Source organism: Diadema antillarum, unplaced genomic scaffold (assembly GCF_040938485.1).
Source record: "Diadema antillarum isolate AM-2024a unplaced genomic scaffold, OU_Dant_1.0 seq00000163_RagTag, whole genome shotgun sequence".
In the NCBI taxonomy this organism is placed as follows: domain Eukaryota; kingdom Metazoa; phylum Echinodermata; class Echinoidea; order Diadematoida; family Diadematidae; genus Diadema; species Diadema antillarum.
Genome location: NW_027271234.1, coordinates 36,751 through 56,737, shown reverse-complemented (window position 1 = coordinate 56,737; position 19,987 = coordinate 36,751). Strand labels below are relative to the sequence as shown.

General features: G+C 41.1%; 1 protein-coding gene across 1 annotated transcript in view; it reads right to left on the bottom strand.

The window, feature by feature from the left end:
- LOC139728095 (uncharacterized) overlaps positions 1 to 19,987 on the bottom strand; it is a 70,402-nt gene that overhangs the window by 19,929 nt on the left and 30,486 nt on the right. Inside the window, exons 8-13 of the mRNA XM_071639059.1 lie at positions 16,896 to 16,994; positions 12,325 to 12,423; positions 2,426 to 2,524; positions 1,184 to 1,282; positions 607 to 705; positions 3 to 180 (exon numbers count right to left, since the gene is read on the bottom strand). Coding sequence (XP_071495160.1) covers positions 3 to 180; positions 607 to 705; positions 1,184 to 1,282; positions 2,426 to 2,524; positions 12,325 to 12,423; positions 16,896 to 16,994 — 673 coding nt within the window. The remainder of the gene's footprint in view (positions 1 to 2; positions 181 to 606; positions 706 to 1,183; positions 1,283 to 2,425; positions 2,525 to 12,324; positions 12,424 to 16,895; positions 16,995 to 19,987) is intronic.

Here is a 19,987-nt window from a genome sequence, read left to right as displayed (position 1 = left end):
ACGGGCTCCAAAGATTTGAGTGAGGATGCCTTTCTGGTGGTTGCAGTCTATGTTGTAAGGGGTTTCCCCTTCCTTGTTGGGTTTGTACAGCAGCCTGCCATCCTTGGGATTACGTAACAACAGCTCCGAGATCTTCTTGTCTCGATACCGTATGGCTATGTGAAGTGGCGTATCACCTCTCTGCATAAAGAAAAAACAAAACAAAACAAAAGCCAGTGAAATTGCAGTCAACTCTTGTTGATTAATGTGGAAGTTTGTGCAGCGTGAAACTATTTGTGCATTCTGTATCCTGTAAAATAAGTGTGAATGTAAGTGAAGCAAATGTTTTCTTCCTTTTTTTTTTTTTGTTTACGTGCTATAAAACAAGAAATGTTCACGTGCATTTTAATTTTGTGAGAGCCAAAATTCGCAAAATTCAATTGCACGGGAAAGTTCTTGTCTACACTATATGCATTGAGTGTTATTAGAGGCAACTTGCGGATATTTCATGCTGCGAAAATAACGTGTTTTACAGTAAACTTGTGCTGTCAGAGGTACGGTTGCGTTAGTCAGCATTCAATGTCATGTGACCATATGTTGACTGGGGGGTATGAGGGATATGAATACCTTGTCTGTTGCTGAAACTTTGGCTCCCTTGTCCAACAGCGCCCTCACAACCTCCCGGCTTCGGTTTCTTGTGGCTCGTAATAATGGCGTCTCCCCGTCCTGGTGAAGCAGAAAAAATTTACCATAAACATCAAGCCAAGAATTCAAAATAGATGCACAGATTTTTTTCCAAGGTTTCAAAAGTGTGACTCACATATCATCACATTAATGGTTGGCTGACTTTCATCAAGTTTTTCAGATTCACACAAAACGGTTCTATTCGACACAAGAGATAAACTTTGGACATAATGGCCAAAATTCAATAAGGTAATTAAAATCAAATCAATGTTTTAGATTTAGTCCATAGACTTTAAACATGAGCAAGAACATGACTGCCTGCAATTATCATTACGTCACACACACATACCTCACAAAACGGTTTTAGCATATAATAATATGGTAAATTCATGGAGTAGATTCTTAGCACCTTTGTGAATTCCGGCCTACGTCTCCTTCCATTTCGCTTCCTCAAATTTTCTGCACAAAAATTCTGTAGCTGTTAAAAATTGTGAATGGGTAAAAATGGAAATTGTATTACCTTGGTTGCTAGTTCCGTGTTTGGATTACATTCTAAGATTGTCTCTAAGATGTCCAAATGGTCCTTCTCAGCTGCCCAGTATAATGCCGTTTTCTTTTCCTGTGAATGGAAAACCAAAATCGTCCAATCGCCATTAACATGACCATCATGTCTTTGGAGTATAGGTTAAAAATACGAGTAGTTCAGTGGTACAGATGATATAACAACTCTTTTCAAGGATAAATTTTTTATCTTCATACTTTGTGAAGTTTCATCAATATCTCCCTACATTGCAAAATATCAATAATCCTCATGATAATCATATGGAAGAATGTAGATGAGAGGGTTTCCATTTATTTTTTTTATTTTTATTTATTTATTTTTTTTTTGGGGGGGGGGGAGGCAATGAAAATGTGAAATGCTTTCCCGCTGACATCGTAGGAACATTTTAGTATATCAACATTTCATGCCAATGTGTGTGTCTGCATTTGAACAGATGAGAATTGAATGTAATTGCACAAATAGTAAACCAATAGAGAGAGGGGACTGATGGATATGGTATCATTGACAGTGCCCATGCCATTTCATACATAAATCTGATGTTTTTATATAATTCCTCATCATACTACAAGATACTATGAGTTTTGATGGACACAATTAAGAAAGGACTGATGTGACAGTCAAAATGCACCACATTCTAGGACAGACCATGAAGTCATGGGGGGGGGGGGCATAATGACTGTTATGAAATTAAAATGGAATACAAATATAGGATCTGGCCGACATTTGTAGCTGGTAATCAAAAGACAGTCTGTTCTTCTTCGATGTATGTATCTTGTTCTGATTTCATTCAGGCTTTGATGTCATTAGTTCAATTGTCGACACTCATCATATGATGTGCATGTTTGGCATCATGCAAAAGTGTAATCAGAACAGACGATATACATCATTCCATCAAAGATTAACCTTCAACAACCACCTGACAGAATTGAGATGCTGATTACATGTCAAATTTCGAGTGAGGACAGTACGACTCTCGGTCTTCATACCTTAATAATCTTCATTTGAGAAAGTGGGCCATGGGCTGCCATGATAACATCCCAAGCAGAAAAAAAAAAAGAGTGCCACATTTAGAACGATGATGAGAAATTCTTTTACTTCAAAATTGAATTCTTTTGAGCTGTCATATATGCGGCCATGGCGTGGGGGAAGAAAATGCGTAATCAATCGCATCATGGAGCAGGCCGAGGTTGAATTACTCACTTCACCCTGAATGTCAACGTCAGCGCATTTCTTGAGTAAAAGTTTGACCACCTCCGGGTGGCCCCCCTTCACCGCGTGTATGAGGACCGAGTCTTCGTGCTGGAGAAGAGATTAGAAAGGGGAGGAGAATTACGGTGATGAGATTTAGTGAGTGAGACGAATGGGGATCGTTGGTTTGCGAGGCAGGCCATGCAGCAGCACGGACAAACATCGGCACTGGGACCGTCCTCTTTGGGACGAGTTGGGAATTGTGGATACAGGGAGGGGAGGAGGAACAACAGGCTCCATCGGGGAGAGAAAGATGATGGTGATGATGATGGTGATGGTGGTGGTGGTGATGATGACGATGGTTGTGAAGATGTTAGTGATGGTGGTGGTGGTGGTGGTGGTGATGGTGATTGGGACGATGATGATGGTATTAGTGGTGATGGTGATGATGTTGATGATGGTGATGGTGATGGTGATGGTGATGATGTTTATGATGATGATGATAATGATAATGATGATGGCATTAATGATGATGATGGTGGTTGTGGTGATGGTGATAGTGGTGGTGGTAATGATGATGATGGTGGCAGTTGAAAGTGACGATGATAATGACAATGAAGAGAACGATAATGGTAATGGCGATGATTTTGATAATGCTGACAATGAGGATGATTTTAATGTGATGTTGCTGATGCTGATATTGATGATGATTATGATTTTAAAGGTGGAAGTGATGATGATGATGATGATGATGATGGTGACCTTGACAATGTTAATAATGTGGGATACGCAAAATGATCTCTGATTGAGATACAAGTTATAAAGCGAGAAGAAATGGCTTCCACATACAATGAATACCAACCAAACAAATAATGCATGAAACCATGCAAGCATGTTTACTCATATCAAAACAAGCAGATAACTGAAATAAAACATACAGCAGCATTTATCTCAGAAATATTAATTCTGTATATGACCAAAGATTTATCATTCATGACAGTCATGAACAGGATGATTAAGATTGCAATTTGCAATCACAAATATAAAAGTAAAAAACCCTTTCAACAATGTATTTTATTCCAACATTTCTTCAGCCAACACATCAGTTGCGTCTTGATGTAGCCATAAAGCTTCTACATGTGTTTGAAGCTCCTTGATGCTATGCAGCAGATGCCTTGAGCTCCATCACCACGGGTGACAGCTGTTTTTGCAAACATTTCTCTAGGCCCCAAACTCCCAAGTGCTCTGAAGACAATCACCAAGCCCCCACCATCATCATAATTTGCAAATTGACAAATTGTCCCTGGAATTATAGGAGGGCAGAGCCCAACAGATCCAAGGTCAGAATGTGGAAGGCTAATGACTTTGTGTGACATCTCTGCAAGCAGATCAAGAGTGAAGGGGAAAAAAAATCTGCATTCCATAAATGCCACACTTGCCGATCAATTGTTATTTTGGAACACAGTCAAACAACATATCCTGACATTCCTCACAACACCTGAACTCGGGGAGGAATGCAAATATTGACAGAATCAAGCCCACCGGCAGAGCCCTCACTGAGAAAGGATGAAATTGAACATTGATTTTTTTGTGTGTGTCTGGAAATTTACAAAGGTGTGATATTTCACAGCAAGTTCTGCACAGCAAAATACTGGACGGATGGCAATACACAATGGAAAGGGACTTTTGGTCTTGATTTGTAGCAACAACAACAAATATGTGAGAAGGAAAGGCACAAATCTTCAGAGTGTAAAAGTCTCCTTTGCAGTGGTGATTCTCTTATAATGTCAAGCCCTTCTCACTATCCTCAGTCTTTCACTGAAATAGATCAGTGATTTACAATTGAATAGCTAAAATTCTTGCCCTCACTTCCCTCAAAAATTTGTTCATCACGAACCGAAGGGCTGCCTGAGGGTTTTTACAGGCTTGCCCAACCTAGCTAAAGAAAATGATTACCGGTACATGCAAAAAACACCCTCCAACAATGACGAGAACTGAAAGAAGCTTGTGAAATAAATGGCTCATCACTAAGCAAATATTCAAGAAACTATATTATTGTCTCTGTCATTGTGATGTTGCAAGAAGTTTTTAAAATGAAGCAGCTTGATGTCATACAACTCAAAGTTTTTTTAACATTGGGAAAACAGTTGAGTGATCAGTTTACATAGTGCTGTGATATATCTCTCCCTCTCTCTGTAAAAGTAAGCTGCACCTTCAACGGCATTGAAAGCTTTACATTCCTTAAATTAAAAAAAAAAATGGGTATCATGTCACTTATAGCAGATTAAGACAACAGCAGTGTCAATGTGCTAGAGGGTGTGTTTTACTTGACAAGACATACTGACTGAATGAAATGTATTTCAATATTATCATATCCTTGTCATGGCTACAAGGAGCACACAATCAAAACAAGGCAGAAAATCGGGGGGGGGGGGGATTTAGACAAGATTAAATTGATAAATTTGGGACACTGCCAAAATGACAGGACAAAATGGGGCAGTCCCTACTTTCACTTGCAGACATTGTTCACTTTAATATGAAATGTGCAGGATGACAGTCGTAATACACGTGGGTGACTGTGCCAGTCAAGTTTCTCTGTACCCACACACATTTCAAACCAAAGCTATCATATCTAGGAGAGTCGCCTCTGCCAGCCTCTGGCTCCTTCTTTAAAGGGATGGATAGTTTTGGTTGAGATGGGGCTTCAGGTTCCCCACTTTTTGTGAGCTAATGAGAAACCTCTTATGAAATATGACAGAGCAAACAATTCGAAGAGGAATTCAAAGTTTATTTGATGAAAATCGGTTTTGAAATGGCTGAGATATCCAAAAAACAAAGTGGTCCTAATCAAAGGTGGGACCCACCTTTCATTGGGACCACTTTGTTTTACTTTGTTTTTTGATATCTCAGCCATTTCAAAACTGATTTTCTTTAAATAAACTTTAATTTTTTTTTAGAATTGTATTTTTGTTCATATTTTTGAAGAGGTTTCTGATTATCTTGCAAAAAGTTAAAACCTGAATCCCCCACCCTCAACCAAAACTATACCATCCCTTTAAACCCAGATACTTAGCCACAGCTAATTCAGACGGACAAGATTCACATCCTCCAGGTAGAGACACAGCCACACTGTACATCACTCTCTACCACACAACTTCTCTTTTACATTCTGTCCTTCTGTCCTTCTCTTCTTCTTCTTCTCCTTCCTCTCTCCTCTCTCTCTCTCCTTTTCTTTCTCTCTTTCCCTCCTCTCTCCCCCTCTCTGTTTTTCTCTATCTCTCACTTTGCCTTTTTCTGTCCATCCAGACATAGGAATGCATCCCCGTTGGTCAATGTTGGTTATCCATTGGGGGGGGGGGGGGGGGGAGGGGACAAAGCCAAGATGGTTATTCATTTCACAGCGAATTACTAATGGAGATGTTTCGTCTCGAGAAGAAGCGAACCCCCCTCGAAAGAGAGGAATACGGTAGACAAATGTCAGTGGGAACCTGATCCTGATGTATGCAAAGCCTCACACACATCCAAACATGAAGCACTTGGGGTTCGTTCACACCTTGAATATTATCTCACCTTTACTGCACGGTTCACGCACACAAACACAGAGGAAGATTCCAATGTGCAATTTTTGCAGCAAGACTCTGTATTATATTTTCAGTTTAGAATAAAGAATGATACAGCAGTGTATCAGCTGTGCAGGAAACTAACTAATGGGTCCAGTAATGTGAAAATCAGTGCAACATCTCAAACAGCATTAAATCTTTTCAGAATGGCCATCTTCTTAATAAAAGCCATGGATGTTCACGTTTTGTTATTGTACACTAACCCTATTCTTTGATGCGGGACAAGACAGCATTCTCCATTTACGAAGAAAGGAAATACATACACAGAAAATGCACACTCTAGAAAATAGAACCATTCAGCTGTCTGTAATCTCACATGACATTCAGAAGCATCTTCACATAGAATCGGCTTGGGTCACGTGACTGCCGCATTCTTCGTACGGGACATACTATCCTCGTGACTCTAGTCCAGCTACAGCATATCAAGGGGTATCACATTACAGAATCCTTTGAGACATGAGGAAGTTGCTTACATCATAAGAATTGAAGAAGATCATATTCTGGCCCTCTGAGGTGAACAGCGATTTCTGCTAAGACATAGCAACGGCATAATGAGGGTGACTTTTTTTCCCCACAATCCCCATGGGAGTCTCTAAAAGCACAGCAACACTTAACACTTTCACTTCTGGTTTTATTTTCCCCTTCAATCTGTTCCTTTTTGCCTGTAATTTGCTGGCCTTTATCTTTTGATTCCCACTCATGTTGTTCCCAACAAGTTTGTATAGCCTCATTGAAGTCGCAAACATGGAGTGAAGTTGATGCATCTTTTCTCTGCAATACAGAGAAAAGGCATACTTCTTTACAATGTACATTTTTCTTCACATCCACCTGAAAGCTGTAGAAAATGCCAGTGTGATATCTAAGCCTCAGGGTAAAACTGAATCCTTGTCGTCTCTCTAATCTGTGAAAAGGGACACATGTTCGGAGGTTTTACACACTGCCTGTCTGGATCTCTGCATTGCCAATGGTAAAATAATTAACTTTTTTTTTTTACCACTGAACTGTGCTGGTATTCCTCAAATCAGACACATGAAACAGGATTTTTTAAAAATATGTTTATTGGGTATTGGGTATTGGAAGAACATGAATCAGTATTTGTGACTTGGTTGCCATTTGATTTAGTCTTTAGATTCACTTCCAGCACCTGAGTGACTGCAGATTCTAAGTTTATTGGCATCATTGAAATAAAAAAAATCAACATCCATAAGAGTGGCAGAAGAGCCGCACTGTCTGTTCAAGTAGGTATGTATGGAAGGCCCGCTATTCGAGAGTAATGAAGCACAAGTTATAGGCCCTATCTCCGACCGAGAGGAAGGCTGAGTGACAATCAACTTAACGATTCCACAAAACGTGGAACGCACCGCCGCTTGTCTGCCTCTTGATTGAGAAGTGGCAGATGCTACGGAGGAGCCACGCCACTCCCCACACTCCAAAACGAACCGCAGATCTCATCCCGGATGGAACTGGGTCACAGGCTGCTCCCGTTTTTTTTAAAAGACGCGGATCCCAATCACATTTGGCGGCGAGAAATCGGATTCGCTGCAAACGACACACCTCGCCAGTGTTCAGCATTTCAAATGCAAGCCAGAACTCGGTGGCACGCTAGCACGCACCCTGCACAATATGTGGCTCTGAAAAAGGAGGAAGGGTTGGGGAGATAGAGGGGTGGTGGGGCGGTGAGTGAGGTCCGTGGCCGGGAGAGAAACAAATGAGCGCAGGTAGCGGGAGGTGATCATAACAGAATAGCAGTCTCAGATTTGGGCTGGATAACAAATTGCCCGGCTTTATCACCGGAGAGGGAGAGAAATGGCGTATCACATTCGAACTGACTCCCACAAATCTCACTTTAGCCCTTAATTTAGCCAGAAACAGAGCTCCATGAAGACTCCTCGCACAGCGAGAGAGAAACTGGCAGCAGTGATTTAAGGAGCACACAGCAAAAAGTGGTAGTCTCAACAAGAGGGGGGGTGGGTGTTTGGAGAGTATAGGCTTTAACAACGAAACTGTGTAGTCATCAATTCAATGTGTGCCAGAGGTGACTACAAACTTGTGAGCAAACTGCACCTCAATCCAATTTCTGTAATCCTTTCAAATGTGAGTAGAAACTCTGGATTCATGGCAGACTCACACTGAAGAATAGATAGTCATCAAGGAGGGATATTGTGTAGGACGTGATACAGGCTCCCAAATTTACTAGTTTTGCTTGTTTCCTTGTTTGTTCATGTAATTCTTCTTCTTTTTTTTACCAAGTAAAATGTGATTCTGTTATGTGTTGAAGATACAGTACCCAACAACCTTAAATGTATTTAAATGTTTCATTCGTTGAAAGGAGAATTCACAAAAAAAGATGAAAAGTTACAGCTGATTATCCTACAGTCCTTTTCTTGTTGTAATCGTGATAAAAATACTATTCCTGCTCCTTTTTTTAGTCACAGCTCTTGAAGGATTTTACACAAGAATATCATATGCTACACTTCACTTCCTGCGCAGCACATATGATTGATGATCTACTCCTGATTACAGACTCTATATCATATTATCATTTTAAACTTGAAGTGCATGAAAGTCTTGAGAGTATGATCATAACCATATCCCCTATTTTTTCTTTTAAATGTGTTTGACACAATGACATTAAAGAGATGGCAGACACTCCAACCCCAAGCACCTTCTGATCGGGAGATTCTCCCGACTGAAACTCCTAGCAAACGGGAGACTCCAACTTGGCTCGCGCATATCATGAGCGCAAAGCGCAAAGTTCCTTGCGGCCGGGGTTCTAAAGTGGAAGCTCTAGGGTTCTAGATGCTCTCTCGTGCTATCTAAGGCTTATTTTAACATACAATGACACTACTACAGTAAGAAATCATTTCAAGCGGGAGACACTGAGCCAGGGCGGGAGAAATTCAATCTCGAGCGGGAGAACGGGAGATTTTGCAAAAATGGGCTTTCGGCGGGAGATCTCCCGTCGAAAGCGGGAGAGTTGGAGTCTCTGGGATGGTATAGTTTTGGTTGAGATGGGGCCAAGGGTTTTTGACTTTTTTGTGAGATAATGACAAAAACCTCTTATGAAACATACAAGAGCATACAATTCTAAGAGCAATACAAGGTTTATTTCATGAAAATCGGTTTTGAAATGGCTGAGATATCCAAAAACAAAAATACTGTGATAAAACGTGGGGCCCACCTTTTATTAGGACTACTTTGTTTTACTTAGTTTTTGGATATCTCAGCTATTTCAAAACCGATTTTCATCAAACAAACTTTAAATTCCTCTCGGAATAGTATGCCTTTTTAAATATTTCATTTAAGTGGTTTCTAATTATTTTGCAAAAAGTTACATTTTGAATTCCCCATCTCAACCAAAACAATACCATTCCTTTAACAGTCCTCACTGGCGTTTTCCAAACTCAAGGAGAACCCTTTCAGGTGCGTACTTCCCCATCCTCACCCTCAACATCATCACCGTGTGGAGGAGATATAATCAAGAGCAAGAGGAGGTAGAGGACGATGGAGAGGGAGAGAGAGCCGGGTAAGTGATGTTATGCACTTCCTGCTTTAGAGCCAAATGTCTGGGGTTGAGTGGGCTGGGCTACATCAGTGACTGGCGCATTTTACGGGCACATCGCATGACTGAACTGCGGTGATTGGGGGACAATTTCACGCCTTCATAAAAAAAAAGAGGTAAATCAAATTGCGTTCTACGGGCGGGACTTGCCTCGGTACGACCATTGCCCCTGATGACGCTCCTCTACAGGATGAGCTGCAATACAAGATACATGGCTCGCATTGCTTTTCCTTAGCTTTGCTGTGTGAGACACAAGGTCTCGATACATTCTCAGGATTTTTTAGCTGTAGCCTTTTATGGTTGAAATGAAAGCACTCGAATGGGACAGGACTACCAGCCACTTTCCATTTACTCGTGGAACCTCCTTCAGTATCATCCACTCAGGATGCAGACCGATGAAAAAAAAAAGTCCACAAAAATTCCAATATTTGTAAATGGTGCCAGTATTTGTCAGAGGTGCAAGAATGCAAATTACTTTAGTATCACAGGATGATGTGAGGGAAATTGGGTGGTAACTTTCTTCAGCTGGAGATTCACATTGGCAAGTTGAAGGGGTGAGAAACAGAATATTTACAAAATACAATGGAAAATGCAATCTAGATACAAGACATTTTTCAGAAAGCGCCTGATTTCCTATTGTACACAGAATATCACACATAGGCTGATGCCAAAAGTATTTAAGAGAGTGTCATATGAAATACAGCGAGCAATAAATTGCGCAGAGTAGCACACAAATAATGTGTGGTGTGTGTGTGTGTGTATGTGTGGGCGTGCATAAATGTGCATCAATTGAGATTCCGCAGCGCACACATATGTGTCTCTATCTGCCCACATGAAATTCATCATGCACACACTGTACCTTGATCACAATTTGCATCGAAATCATACTTCGCACATATTTCTGCTCCATTGAAGACGTGATCTACTTTCGGAAACCGAGGCCTAGGCCTGTCCCACGGGGGGATGCTACTCACAGTAAGGTGATATGCCACGCAAGGTGTTGACAGCCACCACACAGAGGAAAAGCCACGGACCAAGGGAGGTACCCAGAGAGGACATGCCAAGTCAGCAGCCATACATATATACTTTGCAATGGGACTAAGAAAGAGCCCTCCATCCATACCAGTACAGCGTGTAGATGGCATATTAACCTCTGTCAGACAGAGCTCTATACTCACTCGCACATGCATGCAGACACACACACACACACACACACACACACACACACACACACACACACACACACACACACACACACAAACATACATTCACTCACATACAAATATACAGCACATACATACACACACATACAGACACATTCTTTTTCTCAGTCTGCATGTTTTTTCTCTCTCTTTATTAAGTTTGTTCTCTCTGTGTCTGTTTCTTTGTACGTCTGTCTGTCTGTTCTTTCCTCTCTGTTTGTCTGTCTGTCTGTCTGTCTGTCTGGGCCTCTACTTACTCCCTCCTTCTCTCCTCTTTTTCCTCTGTCTGTCTCCTACCAGCTTCCCTCCCTTTATCTGTCTCCGTGTCTGCATCTTAACTCTCTCCCTCTTCCTCATCTTACATCTATCTGTGTCTCGACCGCGGGAAGCCAGTGATGGCTGGTCAGATTTCCCGTAGTTTCATCACAAGTGTAAGATGAGTGAGCACTCCCCTCACAGTACGAGGGGGCCCTTCATCTACTTCCTCAGCATTCCGTAGACATCCTACCTTACTACAGGTCTCTTAACAGACCTACTAACTATAAGACTCCTTACTACAGACCTCCTAAACTACAGACTTGTGCACTAGTAAAGACCTTTCTTACTAGAAGATTCCTTACAACAGACTCCTTTATGACAGACTTCTTTAACCCATTGAGGACGGACTGATTTTGCTACAACACGCACTTCCATAGATCCCTGCCGAGTATACTCGGGACTCGTCCTCGATCAACGGGTTAATACAGACCTCCTCATTGCTGATTCCATTGTTACAAACCTCCTTACCACAGACCTCTTAACTAGAGACTTCCTCGACTTCCTTTCCGTAGACCTCCTTACTGCGAATCTCCATACTACAAACCTCATACCTCCATACAAGTTGTACCTACATATTACAGACTTCCTTACTACAGACCTTTGACAGCAAGCCTCCTTTCTACATATGTCCTTACTAAAGACCTTCCTTACTACAAATCTCCTTACAATAAATTCTTTACAACAGACATACACTGTACTACAGACCTTGCTGCAGACATCAGTACTACAGATTTCCTTCCACAGACCTCTGTACAGCAGACCTTGCTACAGAGCTCTTAAACACAGATCACCTTGCAAATGGGGTTTGGAACACAGACCTCCCTGGTACAGACCACATAAAGATCTTCCTACCAAATACAATTGTACCTCCTTACCACAGACCTCCCAATCATGAACCTCTCTATTACAGACCTTTCTACCATAGACATCCCTCCAATAGCATACTGTGAGCCTACCAAAAATTGATTTGTTGTTGTTGTTGTTGTTGAAAACCATCAATTTTAGGCGTGTGCAAACAGGACTTTAACATTCCTTGCTGTGAGGGTTGATCAGGCACCCAGGAATGTCCTGCTGTGTCTCTGTCGACAAAAAAAAAGCTTGTAAAAATTCCTCATTTTTGCTTTTACATGAAGGTAGAGGTTATCATATCCAACTTTGTCTCACACATGATTGCATACTGTCATATATCAGGTGCTGATGATGGCTTACCTTGTCTTGTATATTGACATATGCTCTTGAGTTCAGCAAAAGTTCAGCGACCTCTGCGTGACCCTCCATGGCAGCACAGCACAAACTGGACATCCCATCCTGTGGAGAGATGGACATTAGAAATGGACATCAAAGATGATATAAATACACTCACTTCGAAGATGGGGTACATGTCACTTGCACCTTACTTTCATGAAAATTTCTTGAAATAACACACTCTAACATCTGTATGCACTGTAAGTATGTTTAATACTGTAAAAAGAGGAATGTTCGTGTGCATTTTAATTTCGCAAATTTCGCGAGAGCCAAGATTCCCTAAATTAAAATGCTCATGAAAATTTCATGCCCCGAAAAAGGCTGTCGGCTCCAATTTGTGCAAATTTCATGCCGACAAAATATTATGTTTTACAGTATGAAATGGGATCTCACACAAACTCCAATGCAAAATCTACTGTAGAGAATACTGTGATTGTGTTTCCTTGCATGCAATGGGCCAATGTCAAAGAACGAATAGCCTCTTGGTCTGGCAATGAATAAATAAATTGGCCCCAAAAGAGGTATACTTGCATTCCCTATTTAAAATATGATTCATACTAAAGTGTACTTGTCATGCCCATATTTTCAAATACAATGTACGTGAATCTTGACAAACTGACATTTTCAGGCAATATTCAACAATTACTTTGTAAATAACCTAAAGATGTATTGAACAGGATACTGCTATGCAAATGAATGCACACTTTGGGCTGCTAACCTCTGCAGATTTTAAAGTATACTGATGCACATTTGAGAAACATATTTTGACAGCAAAATACATATTTTTTTAAATGGCATAAGAATGGAAAAATTATACTTATGAAGCATGCCAAATGAAACATTAAAAACATTTTTTTTTCTTTGCAAAAATTCTCATTATATGAAGAAAAAAAAAAAACTACATTTAGTTGCCAGCCCTGCTTTCTAGCTAAAAGAACTTCATAGGCATGGTGTAAACAGCCCTACTGCAGCCACCTTGGAGAACCATTCTACTCATGTTCTGCACACCTGAGCAAAAAAGCCTGCCCGAGTGCGGAGCAACTTTACTCCTTAACATCTGTGTCAATTCAATCATTCAAGCACATAGCCCGCATCTGAGCATGAATTCAGCGCATCACGCAGACTGCAAACAATCAGCAATTTGTTGCTGCCGTTTATTCGCTTCGTCTGACAGAGATGTAAGCTCCGCACGCCCGCCCAACCGTGAAATGCCACTGCCCGACAGAAATGGAGTCGAGCCCTGAACGTCGCGGGGGTCCCTCTACCCAGCGTAACCGCAATCACAGCTGTTTCTCATGAAGTGGATAAACGTTTTCCCCGGAAAAATATCCCTCTGCGTCCATTTTGTTGATTAATTAACGCTCGCGTGAGTGCAGGAGGGACTGTAGCGTGTGATTGGTTGGTGTGTGGTTAGCCGTAGCGGCGGGGCACAGGAGGTAGAGGATTTTTTGTGCGCTTTGAGCACAGGAAATAATGCGGTGTCTAAACAGTTTACCTCTGTCAATCTGAGCTGCTTGGCTGATTGATAAGGGATGCAACAGCATGATGAACCTATGCACTCCTAGAATTATTGGTGTTATTTTACGAAAAGCATGGCATTGGGTTTTAAAAAAAATGAAAGTATTGATACTACCTCAAGCACCGGCTTGGGTAATAGGTACACCAATTTCAGCACGAGTCATGCAACATTAATCGATGCCCTCAGATACTAATCAAAATTATTTGTGCATTACTCATATCTTCAATCTATGCTATCCCCTTCGATAGCCTCTCCATTAGGAGCAATGCAAGCCTACTTGGGACAGCAAGTGTGATCTCCCCGACGAGAATACATCAACGATTCCGCGCGATGGCTTCGCGGAGACTGCGACGACCGCTCACACAGAAGTGGGTTAGAAATCCGATCCGCTCATGCGGAAGTACCAATCAACCTTCTTCCAAGTGTAATTGAACGCTGCATCTCTTTTGATTTTTCCTCCCCGAGTATTCACCGGGACAGAATGGATCCGCCGAGAGTGGTACACAAACAATTAGACAAGACTCCATCCCATCCCTTTCCTGTTCCTTCCTAATCTCTCTTACTTTCTCTCTTTTTTCCAATTCTCTATCTCTCTCTCGTTCTGTCTATCTCTTCCTCTTCCTGGCTCCCCATCTGAGTACTGTTATGAAAGAGGTTGCTTGAAATAATCCTCTTTTCTTTTTTCATCTTTCTCTCTACTTTCTTTCTTCTTTCTGTTGCTCTATCTCTATCTGTCCCTTTCTGAGGGCACTGTAATAAAAAGGGGTTGCTTCTTGAGGACATGGTAATTGAATTAGCCAAATTACGGCAAAAAAGATTGGATTGGGGGAAAGCTCAAGTAGGCTCAGGTTTTGGCTTCTGCCAGTTTCGCCAATATGATATGTTGGGAGGAACAGAGAGAGGGTGAGGAATCTCGGGCAAAATTAGCGTTTATTGGAAGGAAAGACAAGAACATTCCACGCACTGTCAGGCATTGCAACAGATGATGATGGGTGTTGGCCACTGCATGTCTTTTGTATTTTGTATGTCTTTTTTCACACACCAATGAAGGACTTTGAACACCTCCATTTCAATAGAACATACGAATAAATCTTACGTGTTTGTCTGTATGTTTGTATGAATGTACATATGTGTGCAATATGAATCTAGTATAAACTTAAATACACATATACATACATACAAACATACACAAATTGTGGATATGAAAAATAGAGAATTATTGGAATGATCTCGCACTTCCGCATGGATCCCAATTATAGGTATTGAGAACTTAGAACATTTTAACCCTTCATTTGTTTTGTATGTTTCTAGGAATGCCATCGCTTTGTTGCCTGAATATACTGCTCTGCTTCAACTGCTTATTTTTTCTTTTGGAAAGTCGTCTTGAAATATTATTACTGCAGTCTTTGTGTTTTCAAATGACAACATGACTTCTCTAAATGTCATCCAAATAGATTCAGAGCTCACTTACAAGCCTGTGGACATTGGTTCAGATATTTCTGCTAGAATACTATATCTTTTCAGATCTATGATGCGTGTAGTCTCTAATCAAGTCTCTCTTATGTTTTTCCCTTATGCCTCCTGAGATCAATGCAGTTAAAGTAGGACTAAGCCAGAATAGAATGAGAGGCTCACAAAACGCCAAAGAAGATGCAGTCTGCGCCCATCATATGGGGGTTAAGAAAAGTCGTTCACTCATTGGCCAGGCAGGCAACTCGGCAACTCATCATCCACACGCTCGTCCCAAAATGACCGCTTAATTCAGTTTCTATTTACACACTCCAGCCAAGCAGAGGCAATGCTGAAGTATCTGACCAATAGGATGGGTTTCGCCAACACAAACAAATTGGCCGCGCCTCTCGACTTTGACGCAGGAACGAACTTGACAGTATGACGAGATGCAGGTATTGAACCATCGTCCAATGATATCGGACACTACAGAACACCGGCCGCTATATTCAGCCGGCGCTCGCACGAGATGGAGTACTTGACGCGTGACTTGAAGTAGCTGCCTGCTGGTGCTACTTTGATATTTTGAGGGGAAATTATGCAGGCTGCCAGGCACCTGTAATTCCCGTGACTTTGATTCAGATGCATAATTATGTGAAAACAGCAATACTCATTCCATTAAAGAGCAGATAATATTTCATCTTCTCCTGTCCGATCTTCAAGCTCCTCAGTCTACCCCATTATCCAATCCATTTGCTTTGCATGTTGCTAGGATAAGCATTACGGTTACGTTTGTGGGTAGGTTTCATACTTGGCTTAGAACGCAGATATTTCATGGGAACAATTGTCGCAGGAGCAAATGTCATGGAAGCAATAATACATAATACTAAATTTTGTTTTTTCCTCCCTGGGAAATGTCAGTTGCTCTACATTTTCTAGGTTGAAGAATGTTGACCATCCTTTAACTTTGCTGCATTGTTATTCACACAATGTGACAACATGTGGGGAAAAGAACACTTCTCTCTTGACGCTAAACTGTGTCACCAAGTCCATGAGGACTATTGACAACAGGGCTGCCAGCCAAGCAAAAACATTTCTGAGAAGTGTGTGCATCCTCGAAATAAATATGCTCCCACTCTGCAGTTTCCACGCCCTGCTGGACAAAAGTTTCTATTTTTCGTCCCCCCCGACCCCCCCCCCCCCTCACAGACATGGATTAGGGCAGGATTTCAGCATACCTCACTCTTTAACTCTTTTTAGAAACTTTCAGGTGATACACCTTTTCCTGTTTGAGAACATTTTCACAAAACTCGTGAGTAAAACAAATCAATATCACGCAAACGTTCGACAAGGATTTCAGGAATGGTTCACCTTACAATCTCCATCAAAAAGCCAAATGGACATTTGGCTCCTCAGCTCCTCTTTTTTAAATTCATCCTTCCATCTGAGTACAATATCAGCTCCAAATGCTTGAGCAATTTTTTTTTTTTTTTTGGTCCTCTAAAACAAAGCAATGCAACATTTCAGATTACACATTCAACATCTGGGCATAAGTACATAAACTTACCTTATCGACTGCATTGACGTTTGGGTGTTTGTCCAGGAGCATCTGTACAACATCCACATAACCGCCTCTCGAGGCGACCAAGAGAGCTGTCCATGAATTCTATCATGGAGTAAAAAACAAGAAGGGTGAAATTGAATCGTCAGTCACACTGTCTTGCTCTGTAACAAAGAGAGCTGGGCAGAGCCTACACATAGAGCCAAAATGTAGCCGTTTTTTTTTTTACATTCTACATAGGAGTTTACAAAACATTTATACACAATGGTGACTTATGGCTTTTGTATTTGACACATGAATGAACTATGTTACTTGTATCAAATAAATCAAAGTAACAGGCAAATGTAATTCTCTAATCAGAAGAACTTTCTTATAATCTTGTCAGGACATACAAAGACATTCATTTTTTCAGGAAGCTCCTACAGAGTCAAGGAGACCGGGCATCTCTAATGATCTAATCATTGATATTCACTAAATCTACAAGAGTGGTTCAGTGGATTGTATTTTCTTTACACTGGATGTGAAAATATGAGAACAAAGCAATGCATAACAGTCCACCTAGAATCTTCCTCAAGAATGTATTCATATATTGAATTTAAGGATTGAGCACGGACAAAAAAACAACAACACACACATAATGGTCGCAAAGTCTGCCCCATGCATCATCTGCGCAAATGATGAGTCTTGAAGGGTATTGGGCTGCTCTATTACCACTACCATGGCGTTTATAAAGAAATGAGGGAGACCCCCCACCCCCAACTCCTCCATTTGTATCACCATTTATAAACCTTGTCAAATTTGACGGTACACCTTCACTGCCGCACGGCCCATTGCACTCCACTAGACTTCATGTCTTGGACACTACGAGAAATAAACATCAATCATCCACAGGAGCGTGGTCAAGAATTCCCCCCACTACCATGACCAATCATCAGCATAAGGTGAGGCAGGTCCATTGTTGATGTTCGGCACTATTTGTCATGGTCCAGCAGAGATCTGAAAGGCAGGGAATCCGCCGGATTTGAAATGCAGCGCACAAGTCAATAGCGTATGTGTGAGTGTAACCAACTGTATTTGACTTTTTTTCTGGGGACCTACCCCCACAAGCATCTGCTTTGACATACATGTAGGTTCCCCCCCCCCCCCCCATATAATCTTAATCATCCAATGTGAATGTAACATACTTTAGACTGATTTACATTTATTTTGTGTCAGGTAATATTACTATAGTCTTTATATACCGAATTTACAAAATTATTGTGTGTTACATTTCATTGTCATGGATGTATATTACAAATACAATACAGTTCGACCTCGATTATCCAGCCTCCTTTTATCCGGAAATCTCTATTATCCAGACGCGTTCACGCAGTGAAGGACTTTTTTTTTTCATCCAAAAATTGAGAAAAAACAGTGACTTTAAACTCAATTAAAATTTCTACAAAACTTACACGATTTACCTACACTATTCCCGACAGAACTAACATAAATTCACACCACATTATCACCGTAAAAGTACGCAGTCATCACCACCGTTGCGGGGTACGCTTCCTGCCTAGCTGCCAGTGCACTGGGACAGCAGCTTGGACGGCAGCTATATACATTAACATTGTGTCTCCCATATCCAGCCAATTCGCTTATCCGGATGAGCGCCGGTCCCAGCATGGCCAGATAATCGAGGTCGAACTGTACTGTATAATTTGTGTGGAAACTTGATAAATGAAATAAAATGAAATGAAAAACAGCGGTAGTGGTATAACTGATGACATCTCTTTGATGGTGAGATCTGACTGTCCGGTATTCATCAGTCTAAGATGTGAAATTAGCGCCCATTCGTGCCTGTGAGAATCATCACATCATGTGTGACACAAAATCCACCATCTCTTTAAATAAAGGAGGTAGATCCGATCCTTCAAGGTAAGCCCAATGCATGCATTCATAGACTGCCACTTAGGGGACAATATGCGTTTCCTATCTTACATCAATAATGCGGGGGATCAAAAAATGCCGCACGGTGTTCTTTCTCAGACAGACTGCAAATGATATTGTCACTATCATTCAATACAATGTCTCTCAAATAAATCCTTCATATATCACCACCTGTAAATAACAAATTGGGGATTCTGTTTAACGGAATGGTATAGTATTGGTTGAGGTAAGAATTCAGCTTTCAACTTTTTGCGAGATACTTAGAAGCCACTTTATAAAATGTTAAAAAGCATATAATTCTTTTATGAAAATCGGTTTTCAAATGGGTGAGATATGAAACTAAAACAAAGCAATCCTAATAAAAGGTGGGTCCTACCTTTTATTAGGATCGCTTTGTTTTGGATATCTCAGGCATTTGAAAAACAATTATCAGCAAAAAAAACATCTTTGATTCCTCTTAGAATCATATGCTCTGTCATATTTCATAAGTGGTTTGTCATTATCTAAAAAAAAAAAAAAAATTGTCAAAAAAAGTTGGAAGCCTCATCTCAACCAAACCCTTTAAGTGGTTAATATGAACATAAACTGTTATCATTAAGATATACAGCTGGAATAACCTAGGCAGGTCTGTAATAGAGAGCACAGTATTACATGTGGGTTAGTGTGAAGATTTGCTGCAAAGGGGAACAAAAAAAAACAACTTGACTGACATTTACACCCATGCCGCTATCTTCCAGCAGGATGGGATACCGCCGAAATCTGGAATAATGCCGCATTAGACTCTACACACTGCCAATAAGTTAATAAGCGCATCTAAAAGGCATTAAGTGATAATTTGGGGTCCGCTAATGCGTCAGTGTGTGCTCCCCGTGCACGGACCACACGATGCGTTCGGGTAAACCCAATCTGGTTTTGAATCTCAAATTAAGTTTGCCCACCCGCAAACCTTTCATCTCGCCTGTCTGTGGGCGGCCAAAGCAAAACCTCTTCTACACCTCTCTCTCGCTCGCTCTCCAGGGCCAAAACAGAACGAAAGGAGAGAAAAGAAAAAGGCTTCCAAACCTACAAGAAAAAAAAAATCAATGCCTGCATTCCTTGCAGACGCAGAGCAGAACAGGACGGAAGAGTATCAGCACTTCTTTTCCTTTCATATCACTACAATGCTATCA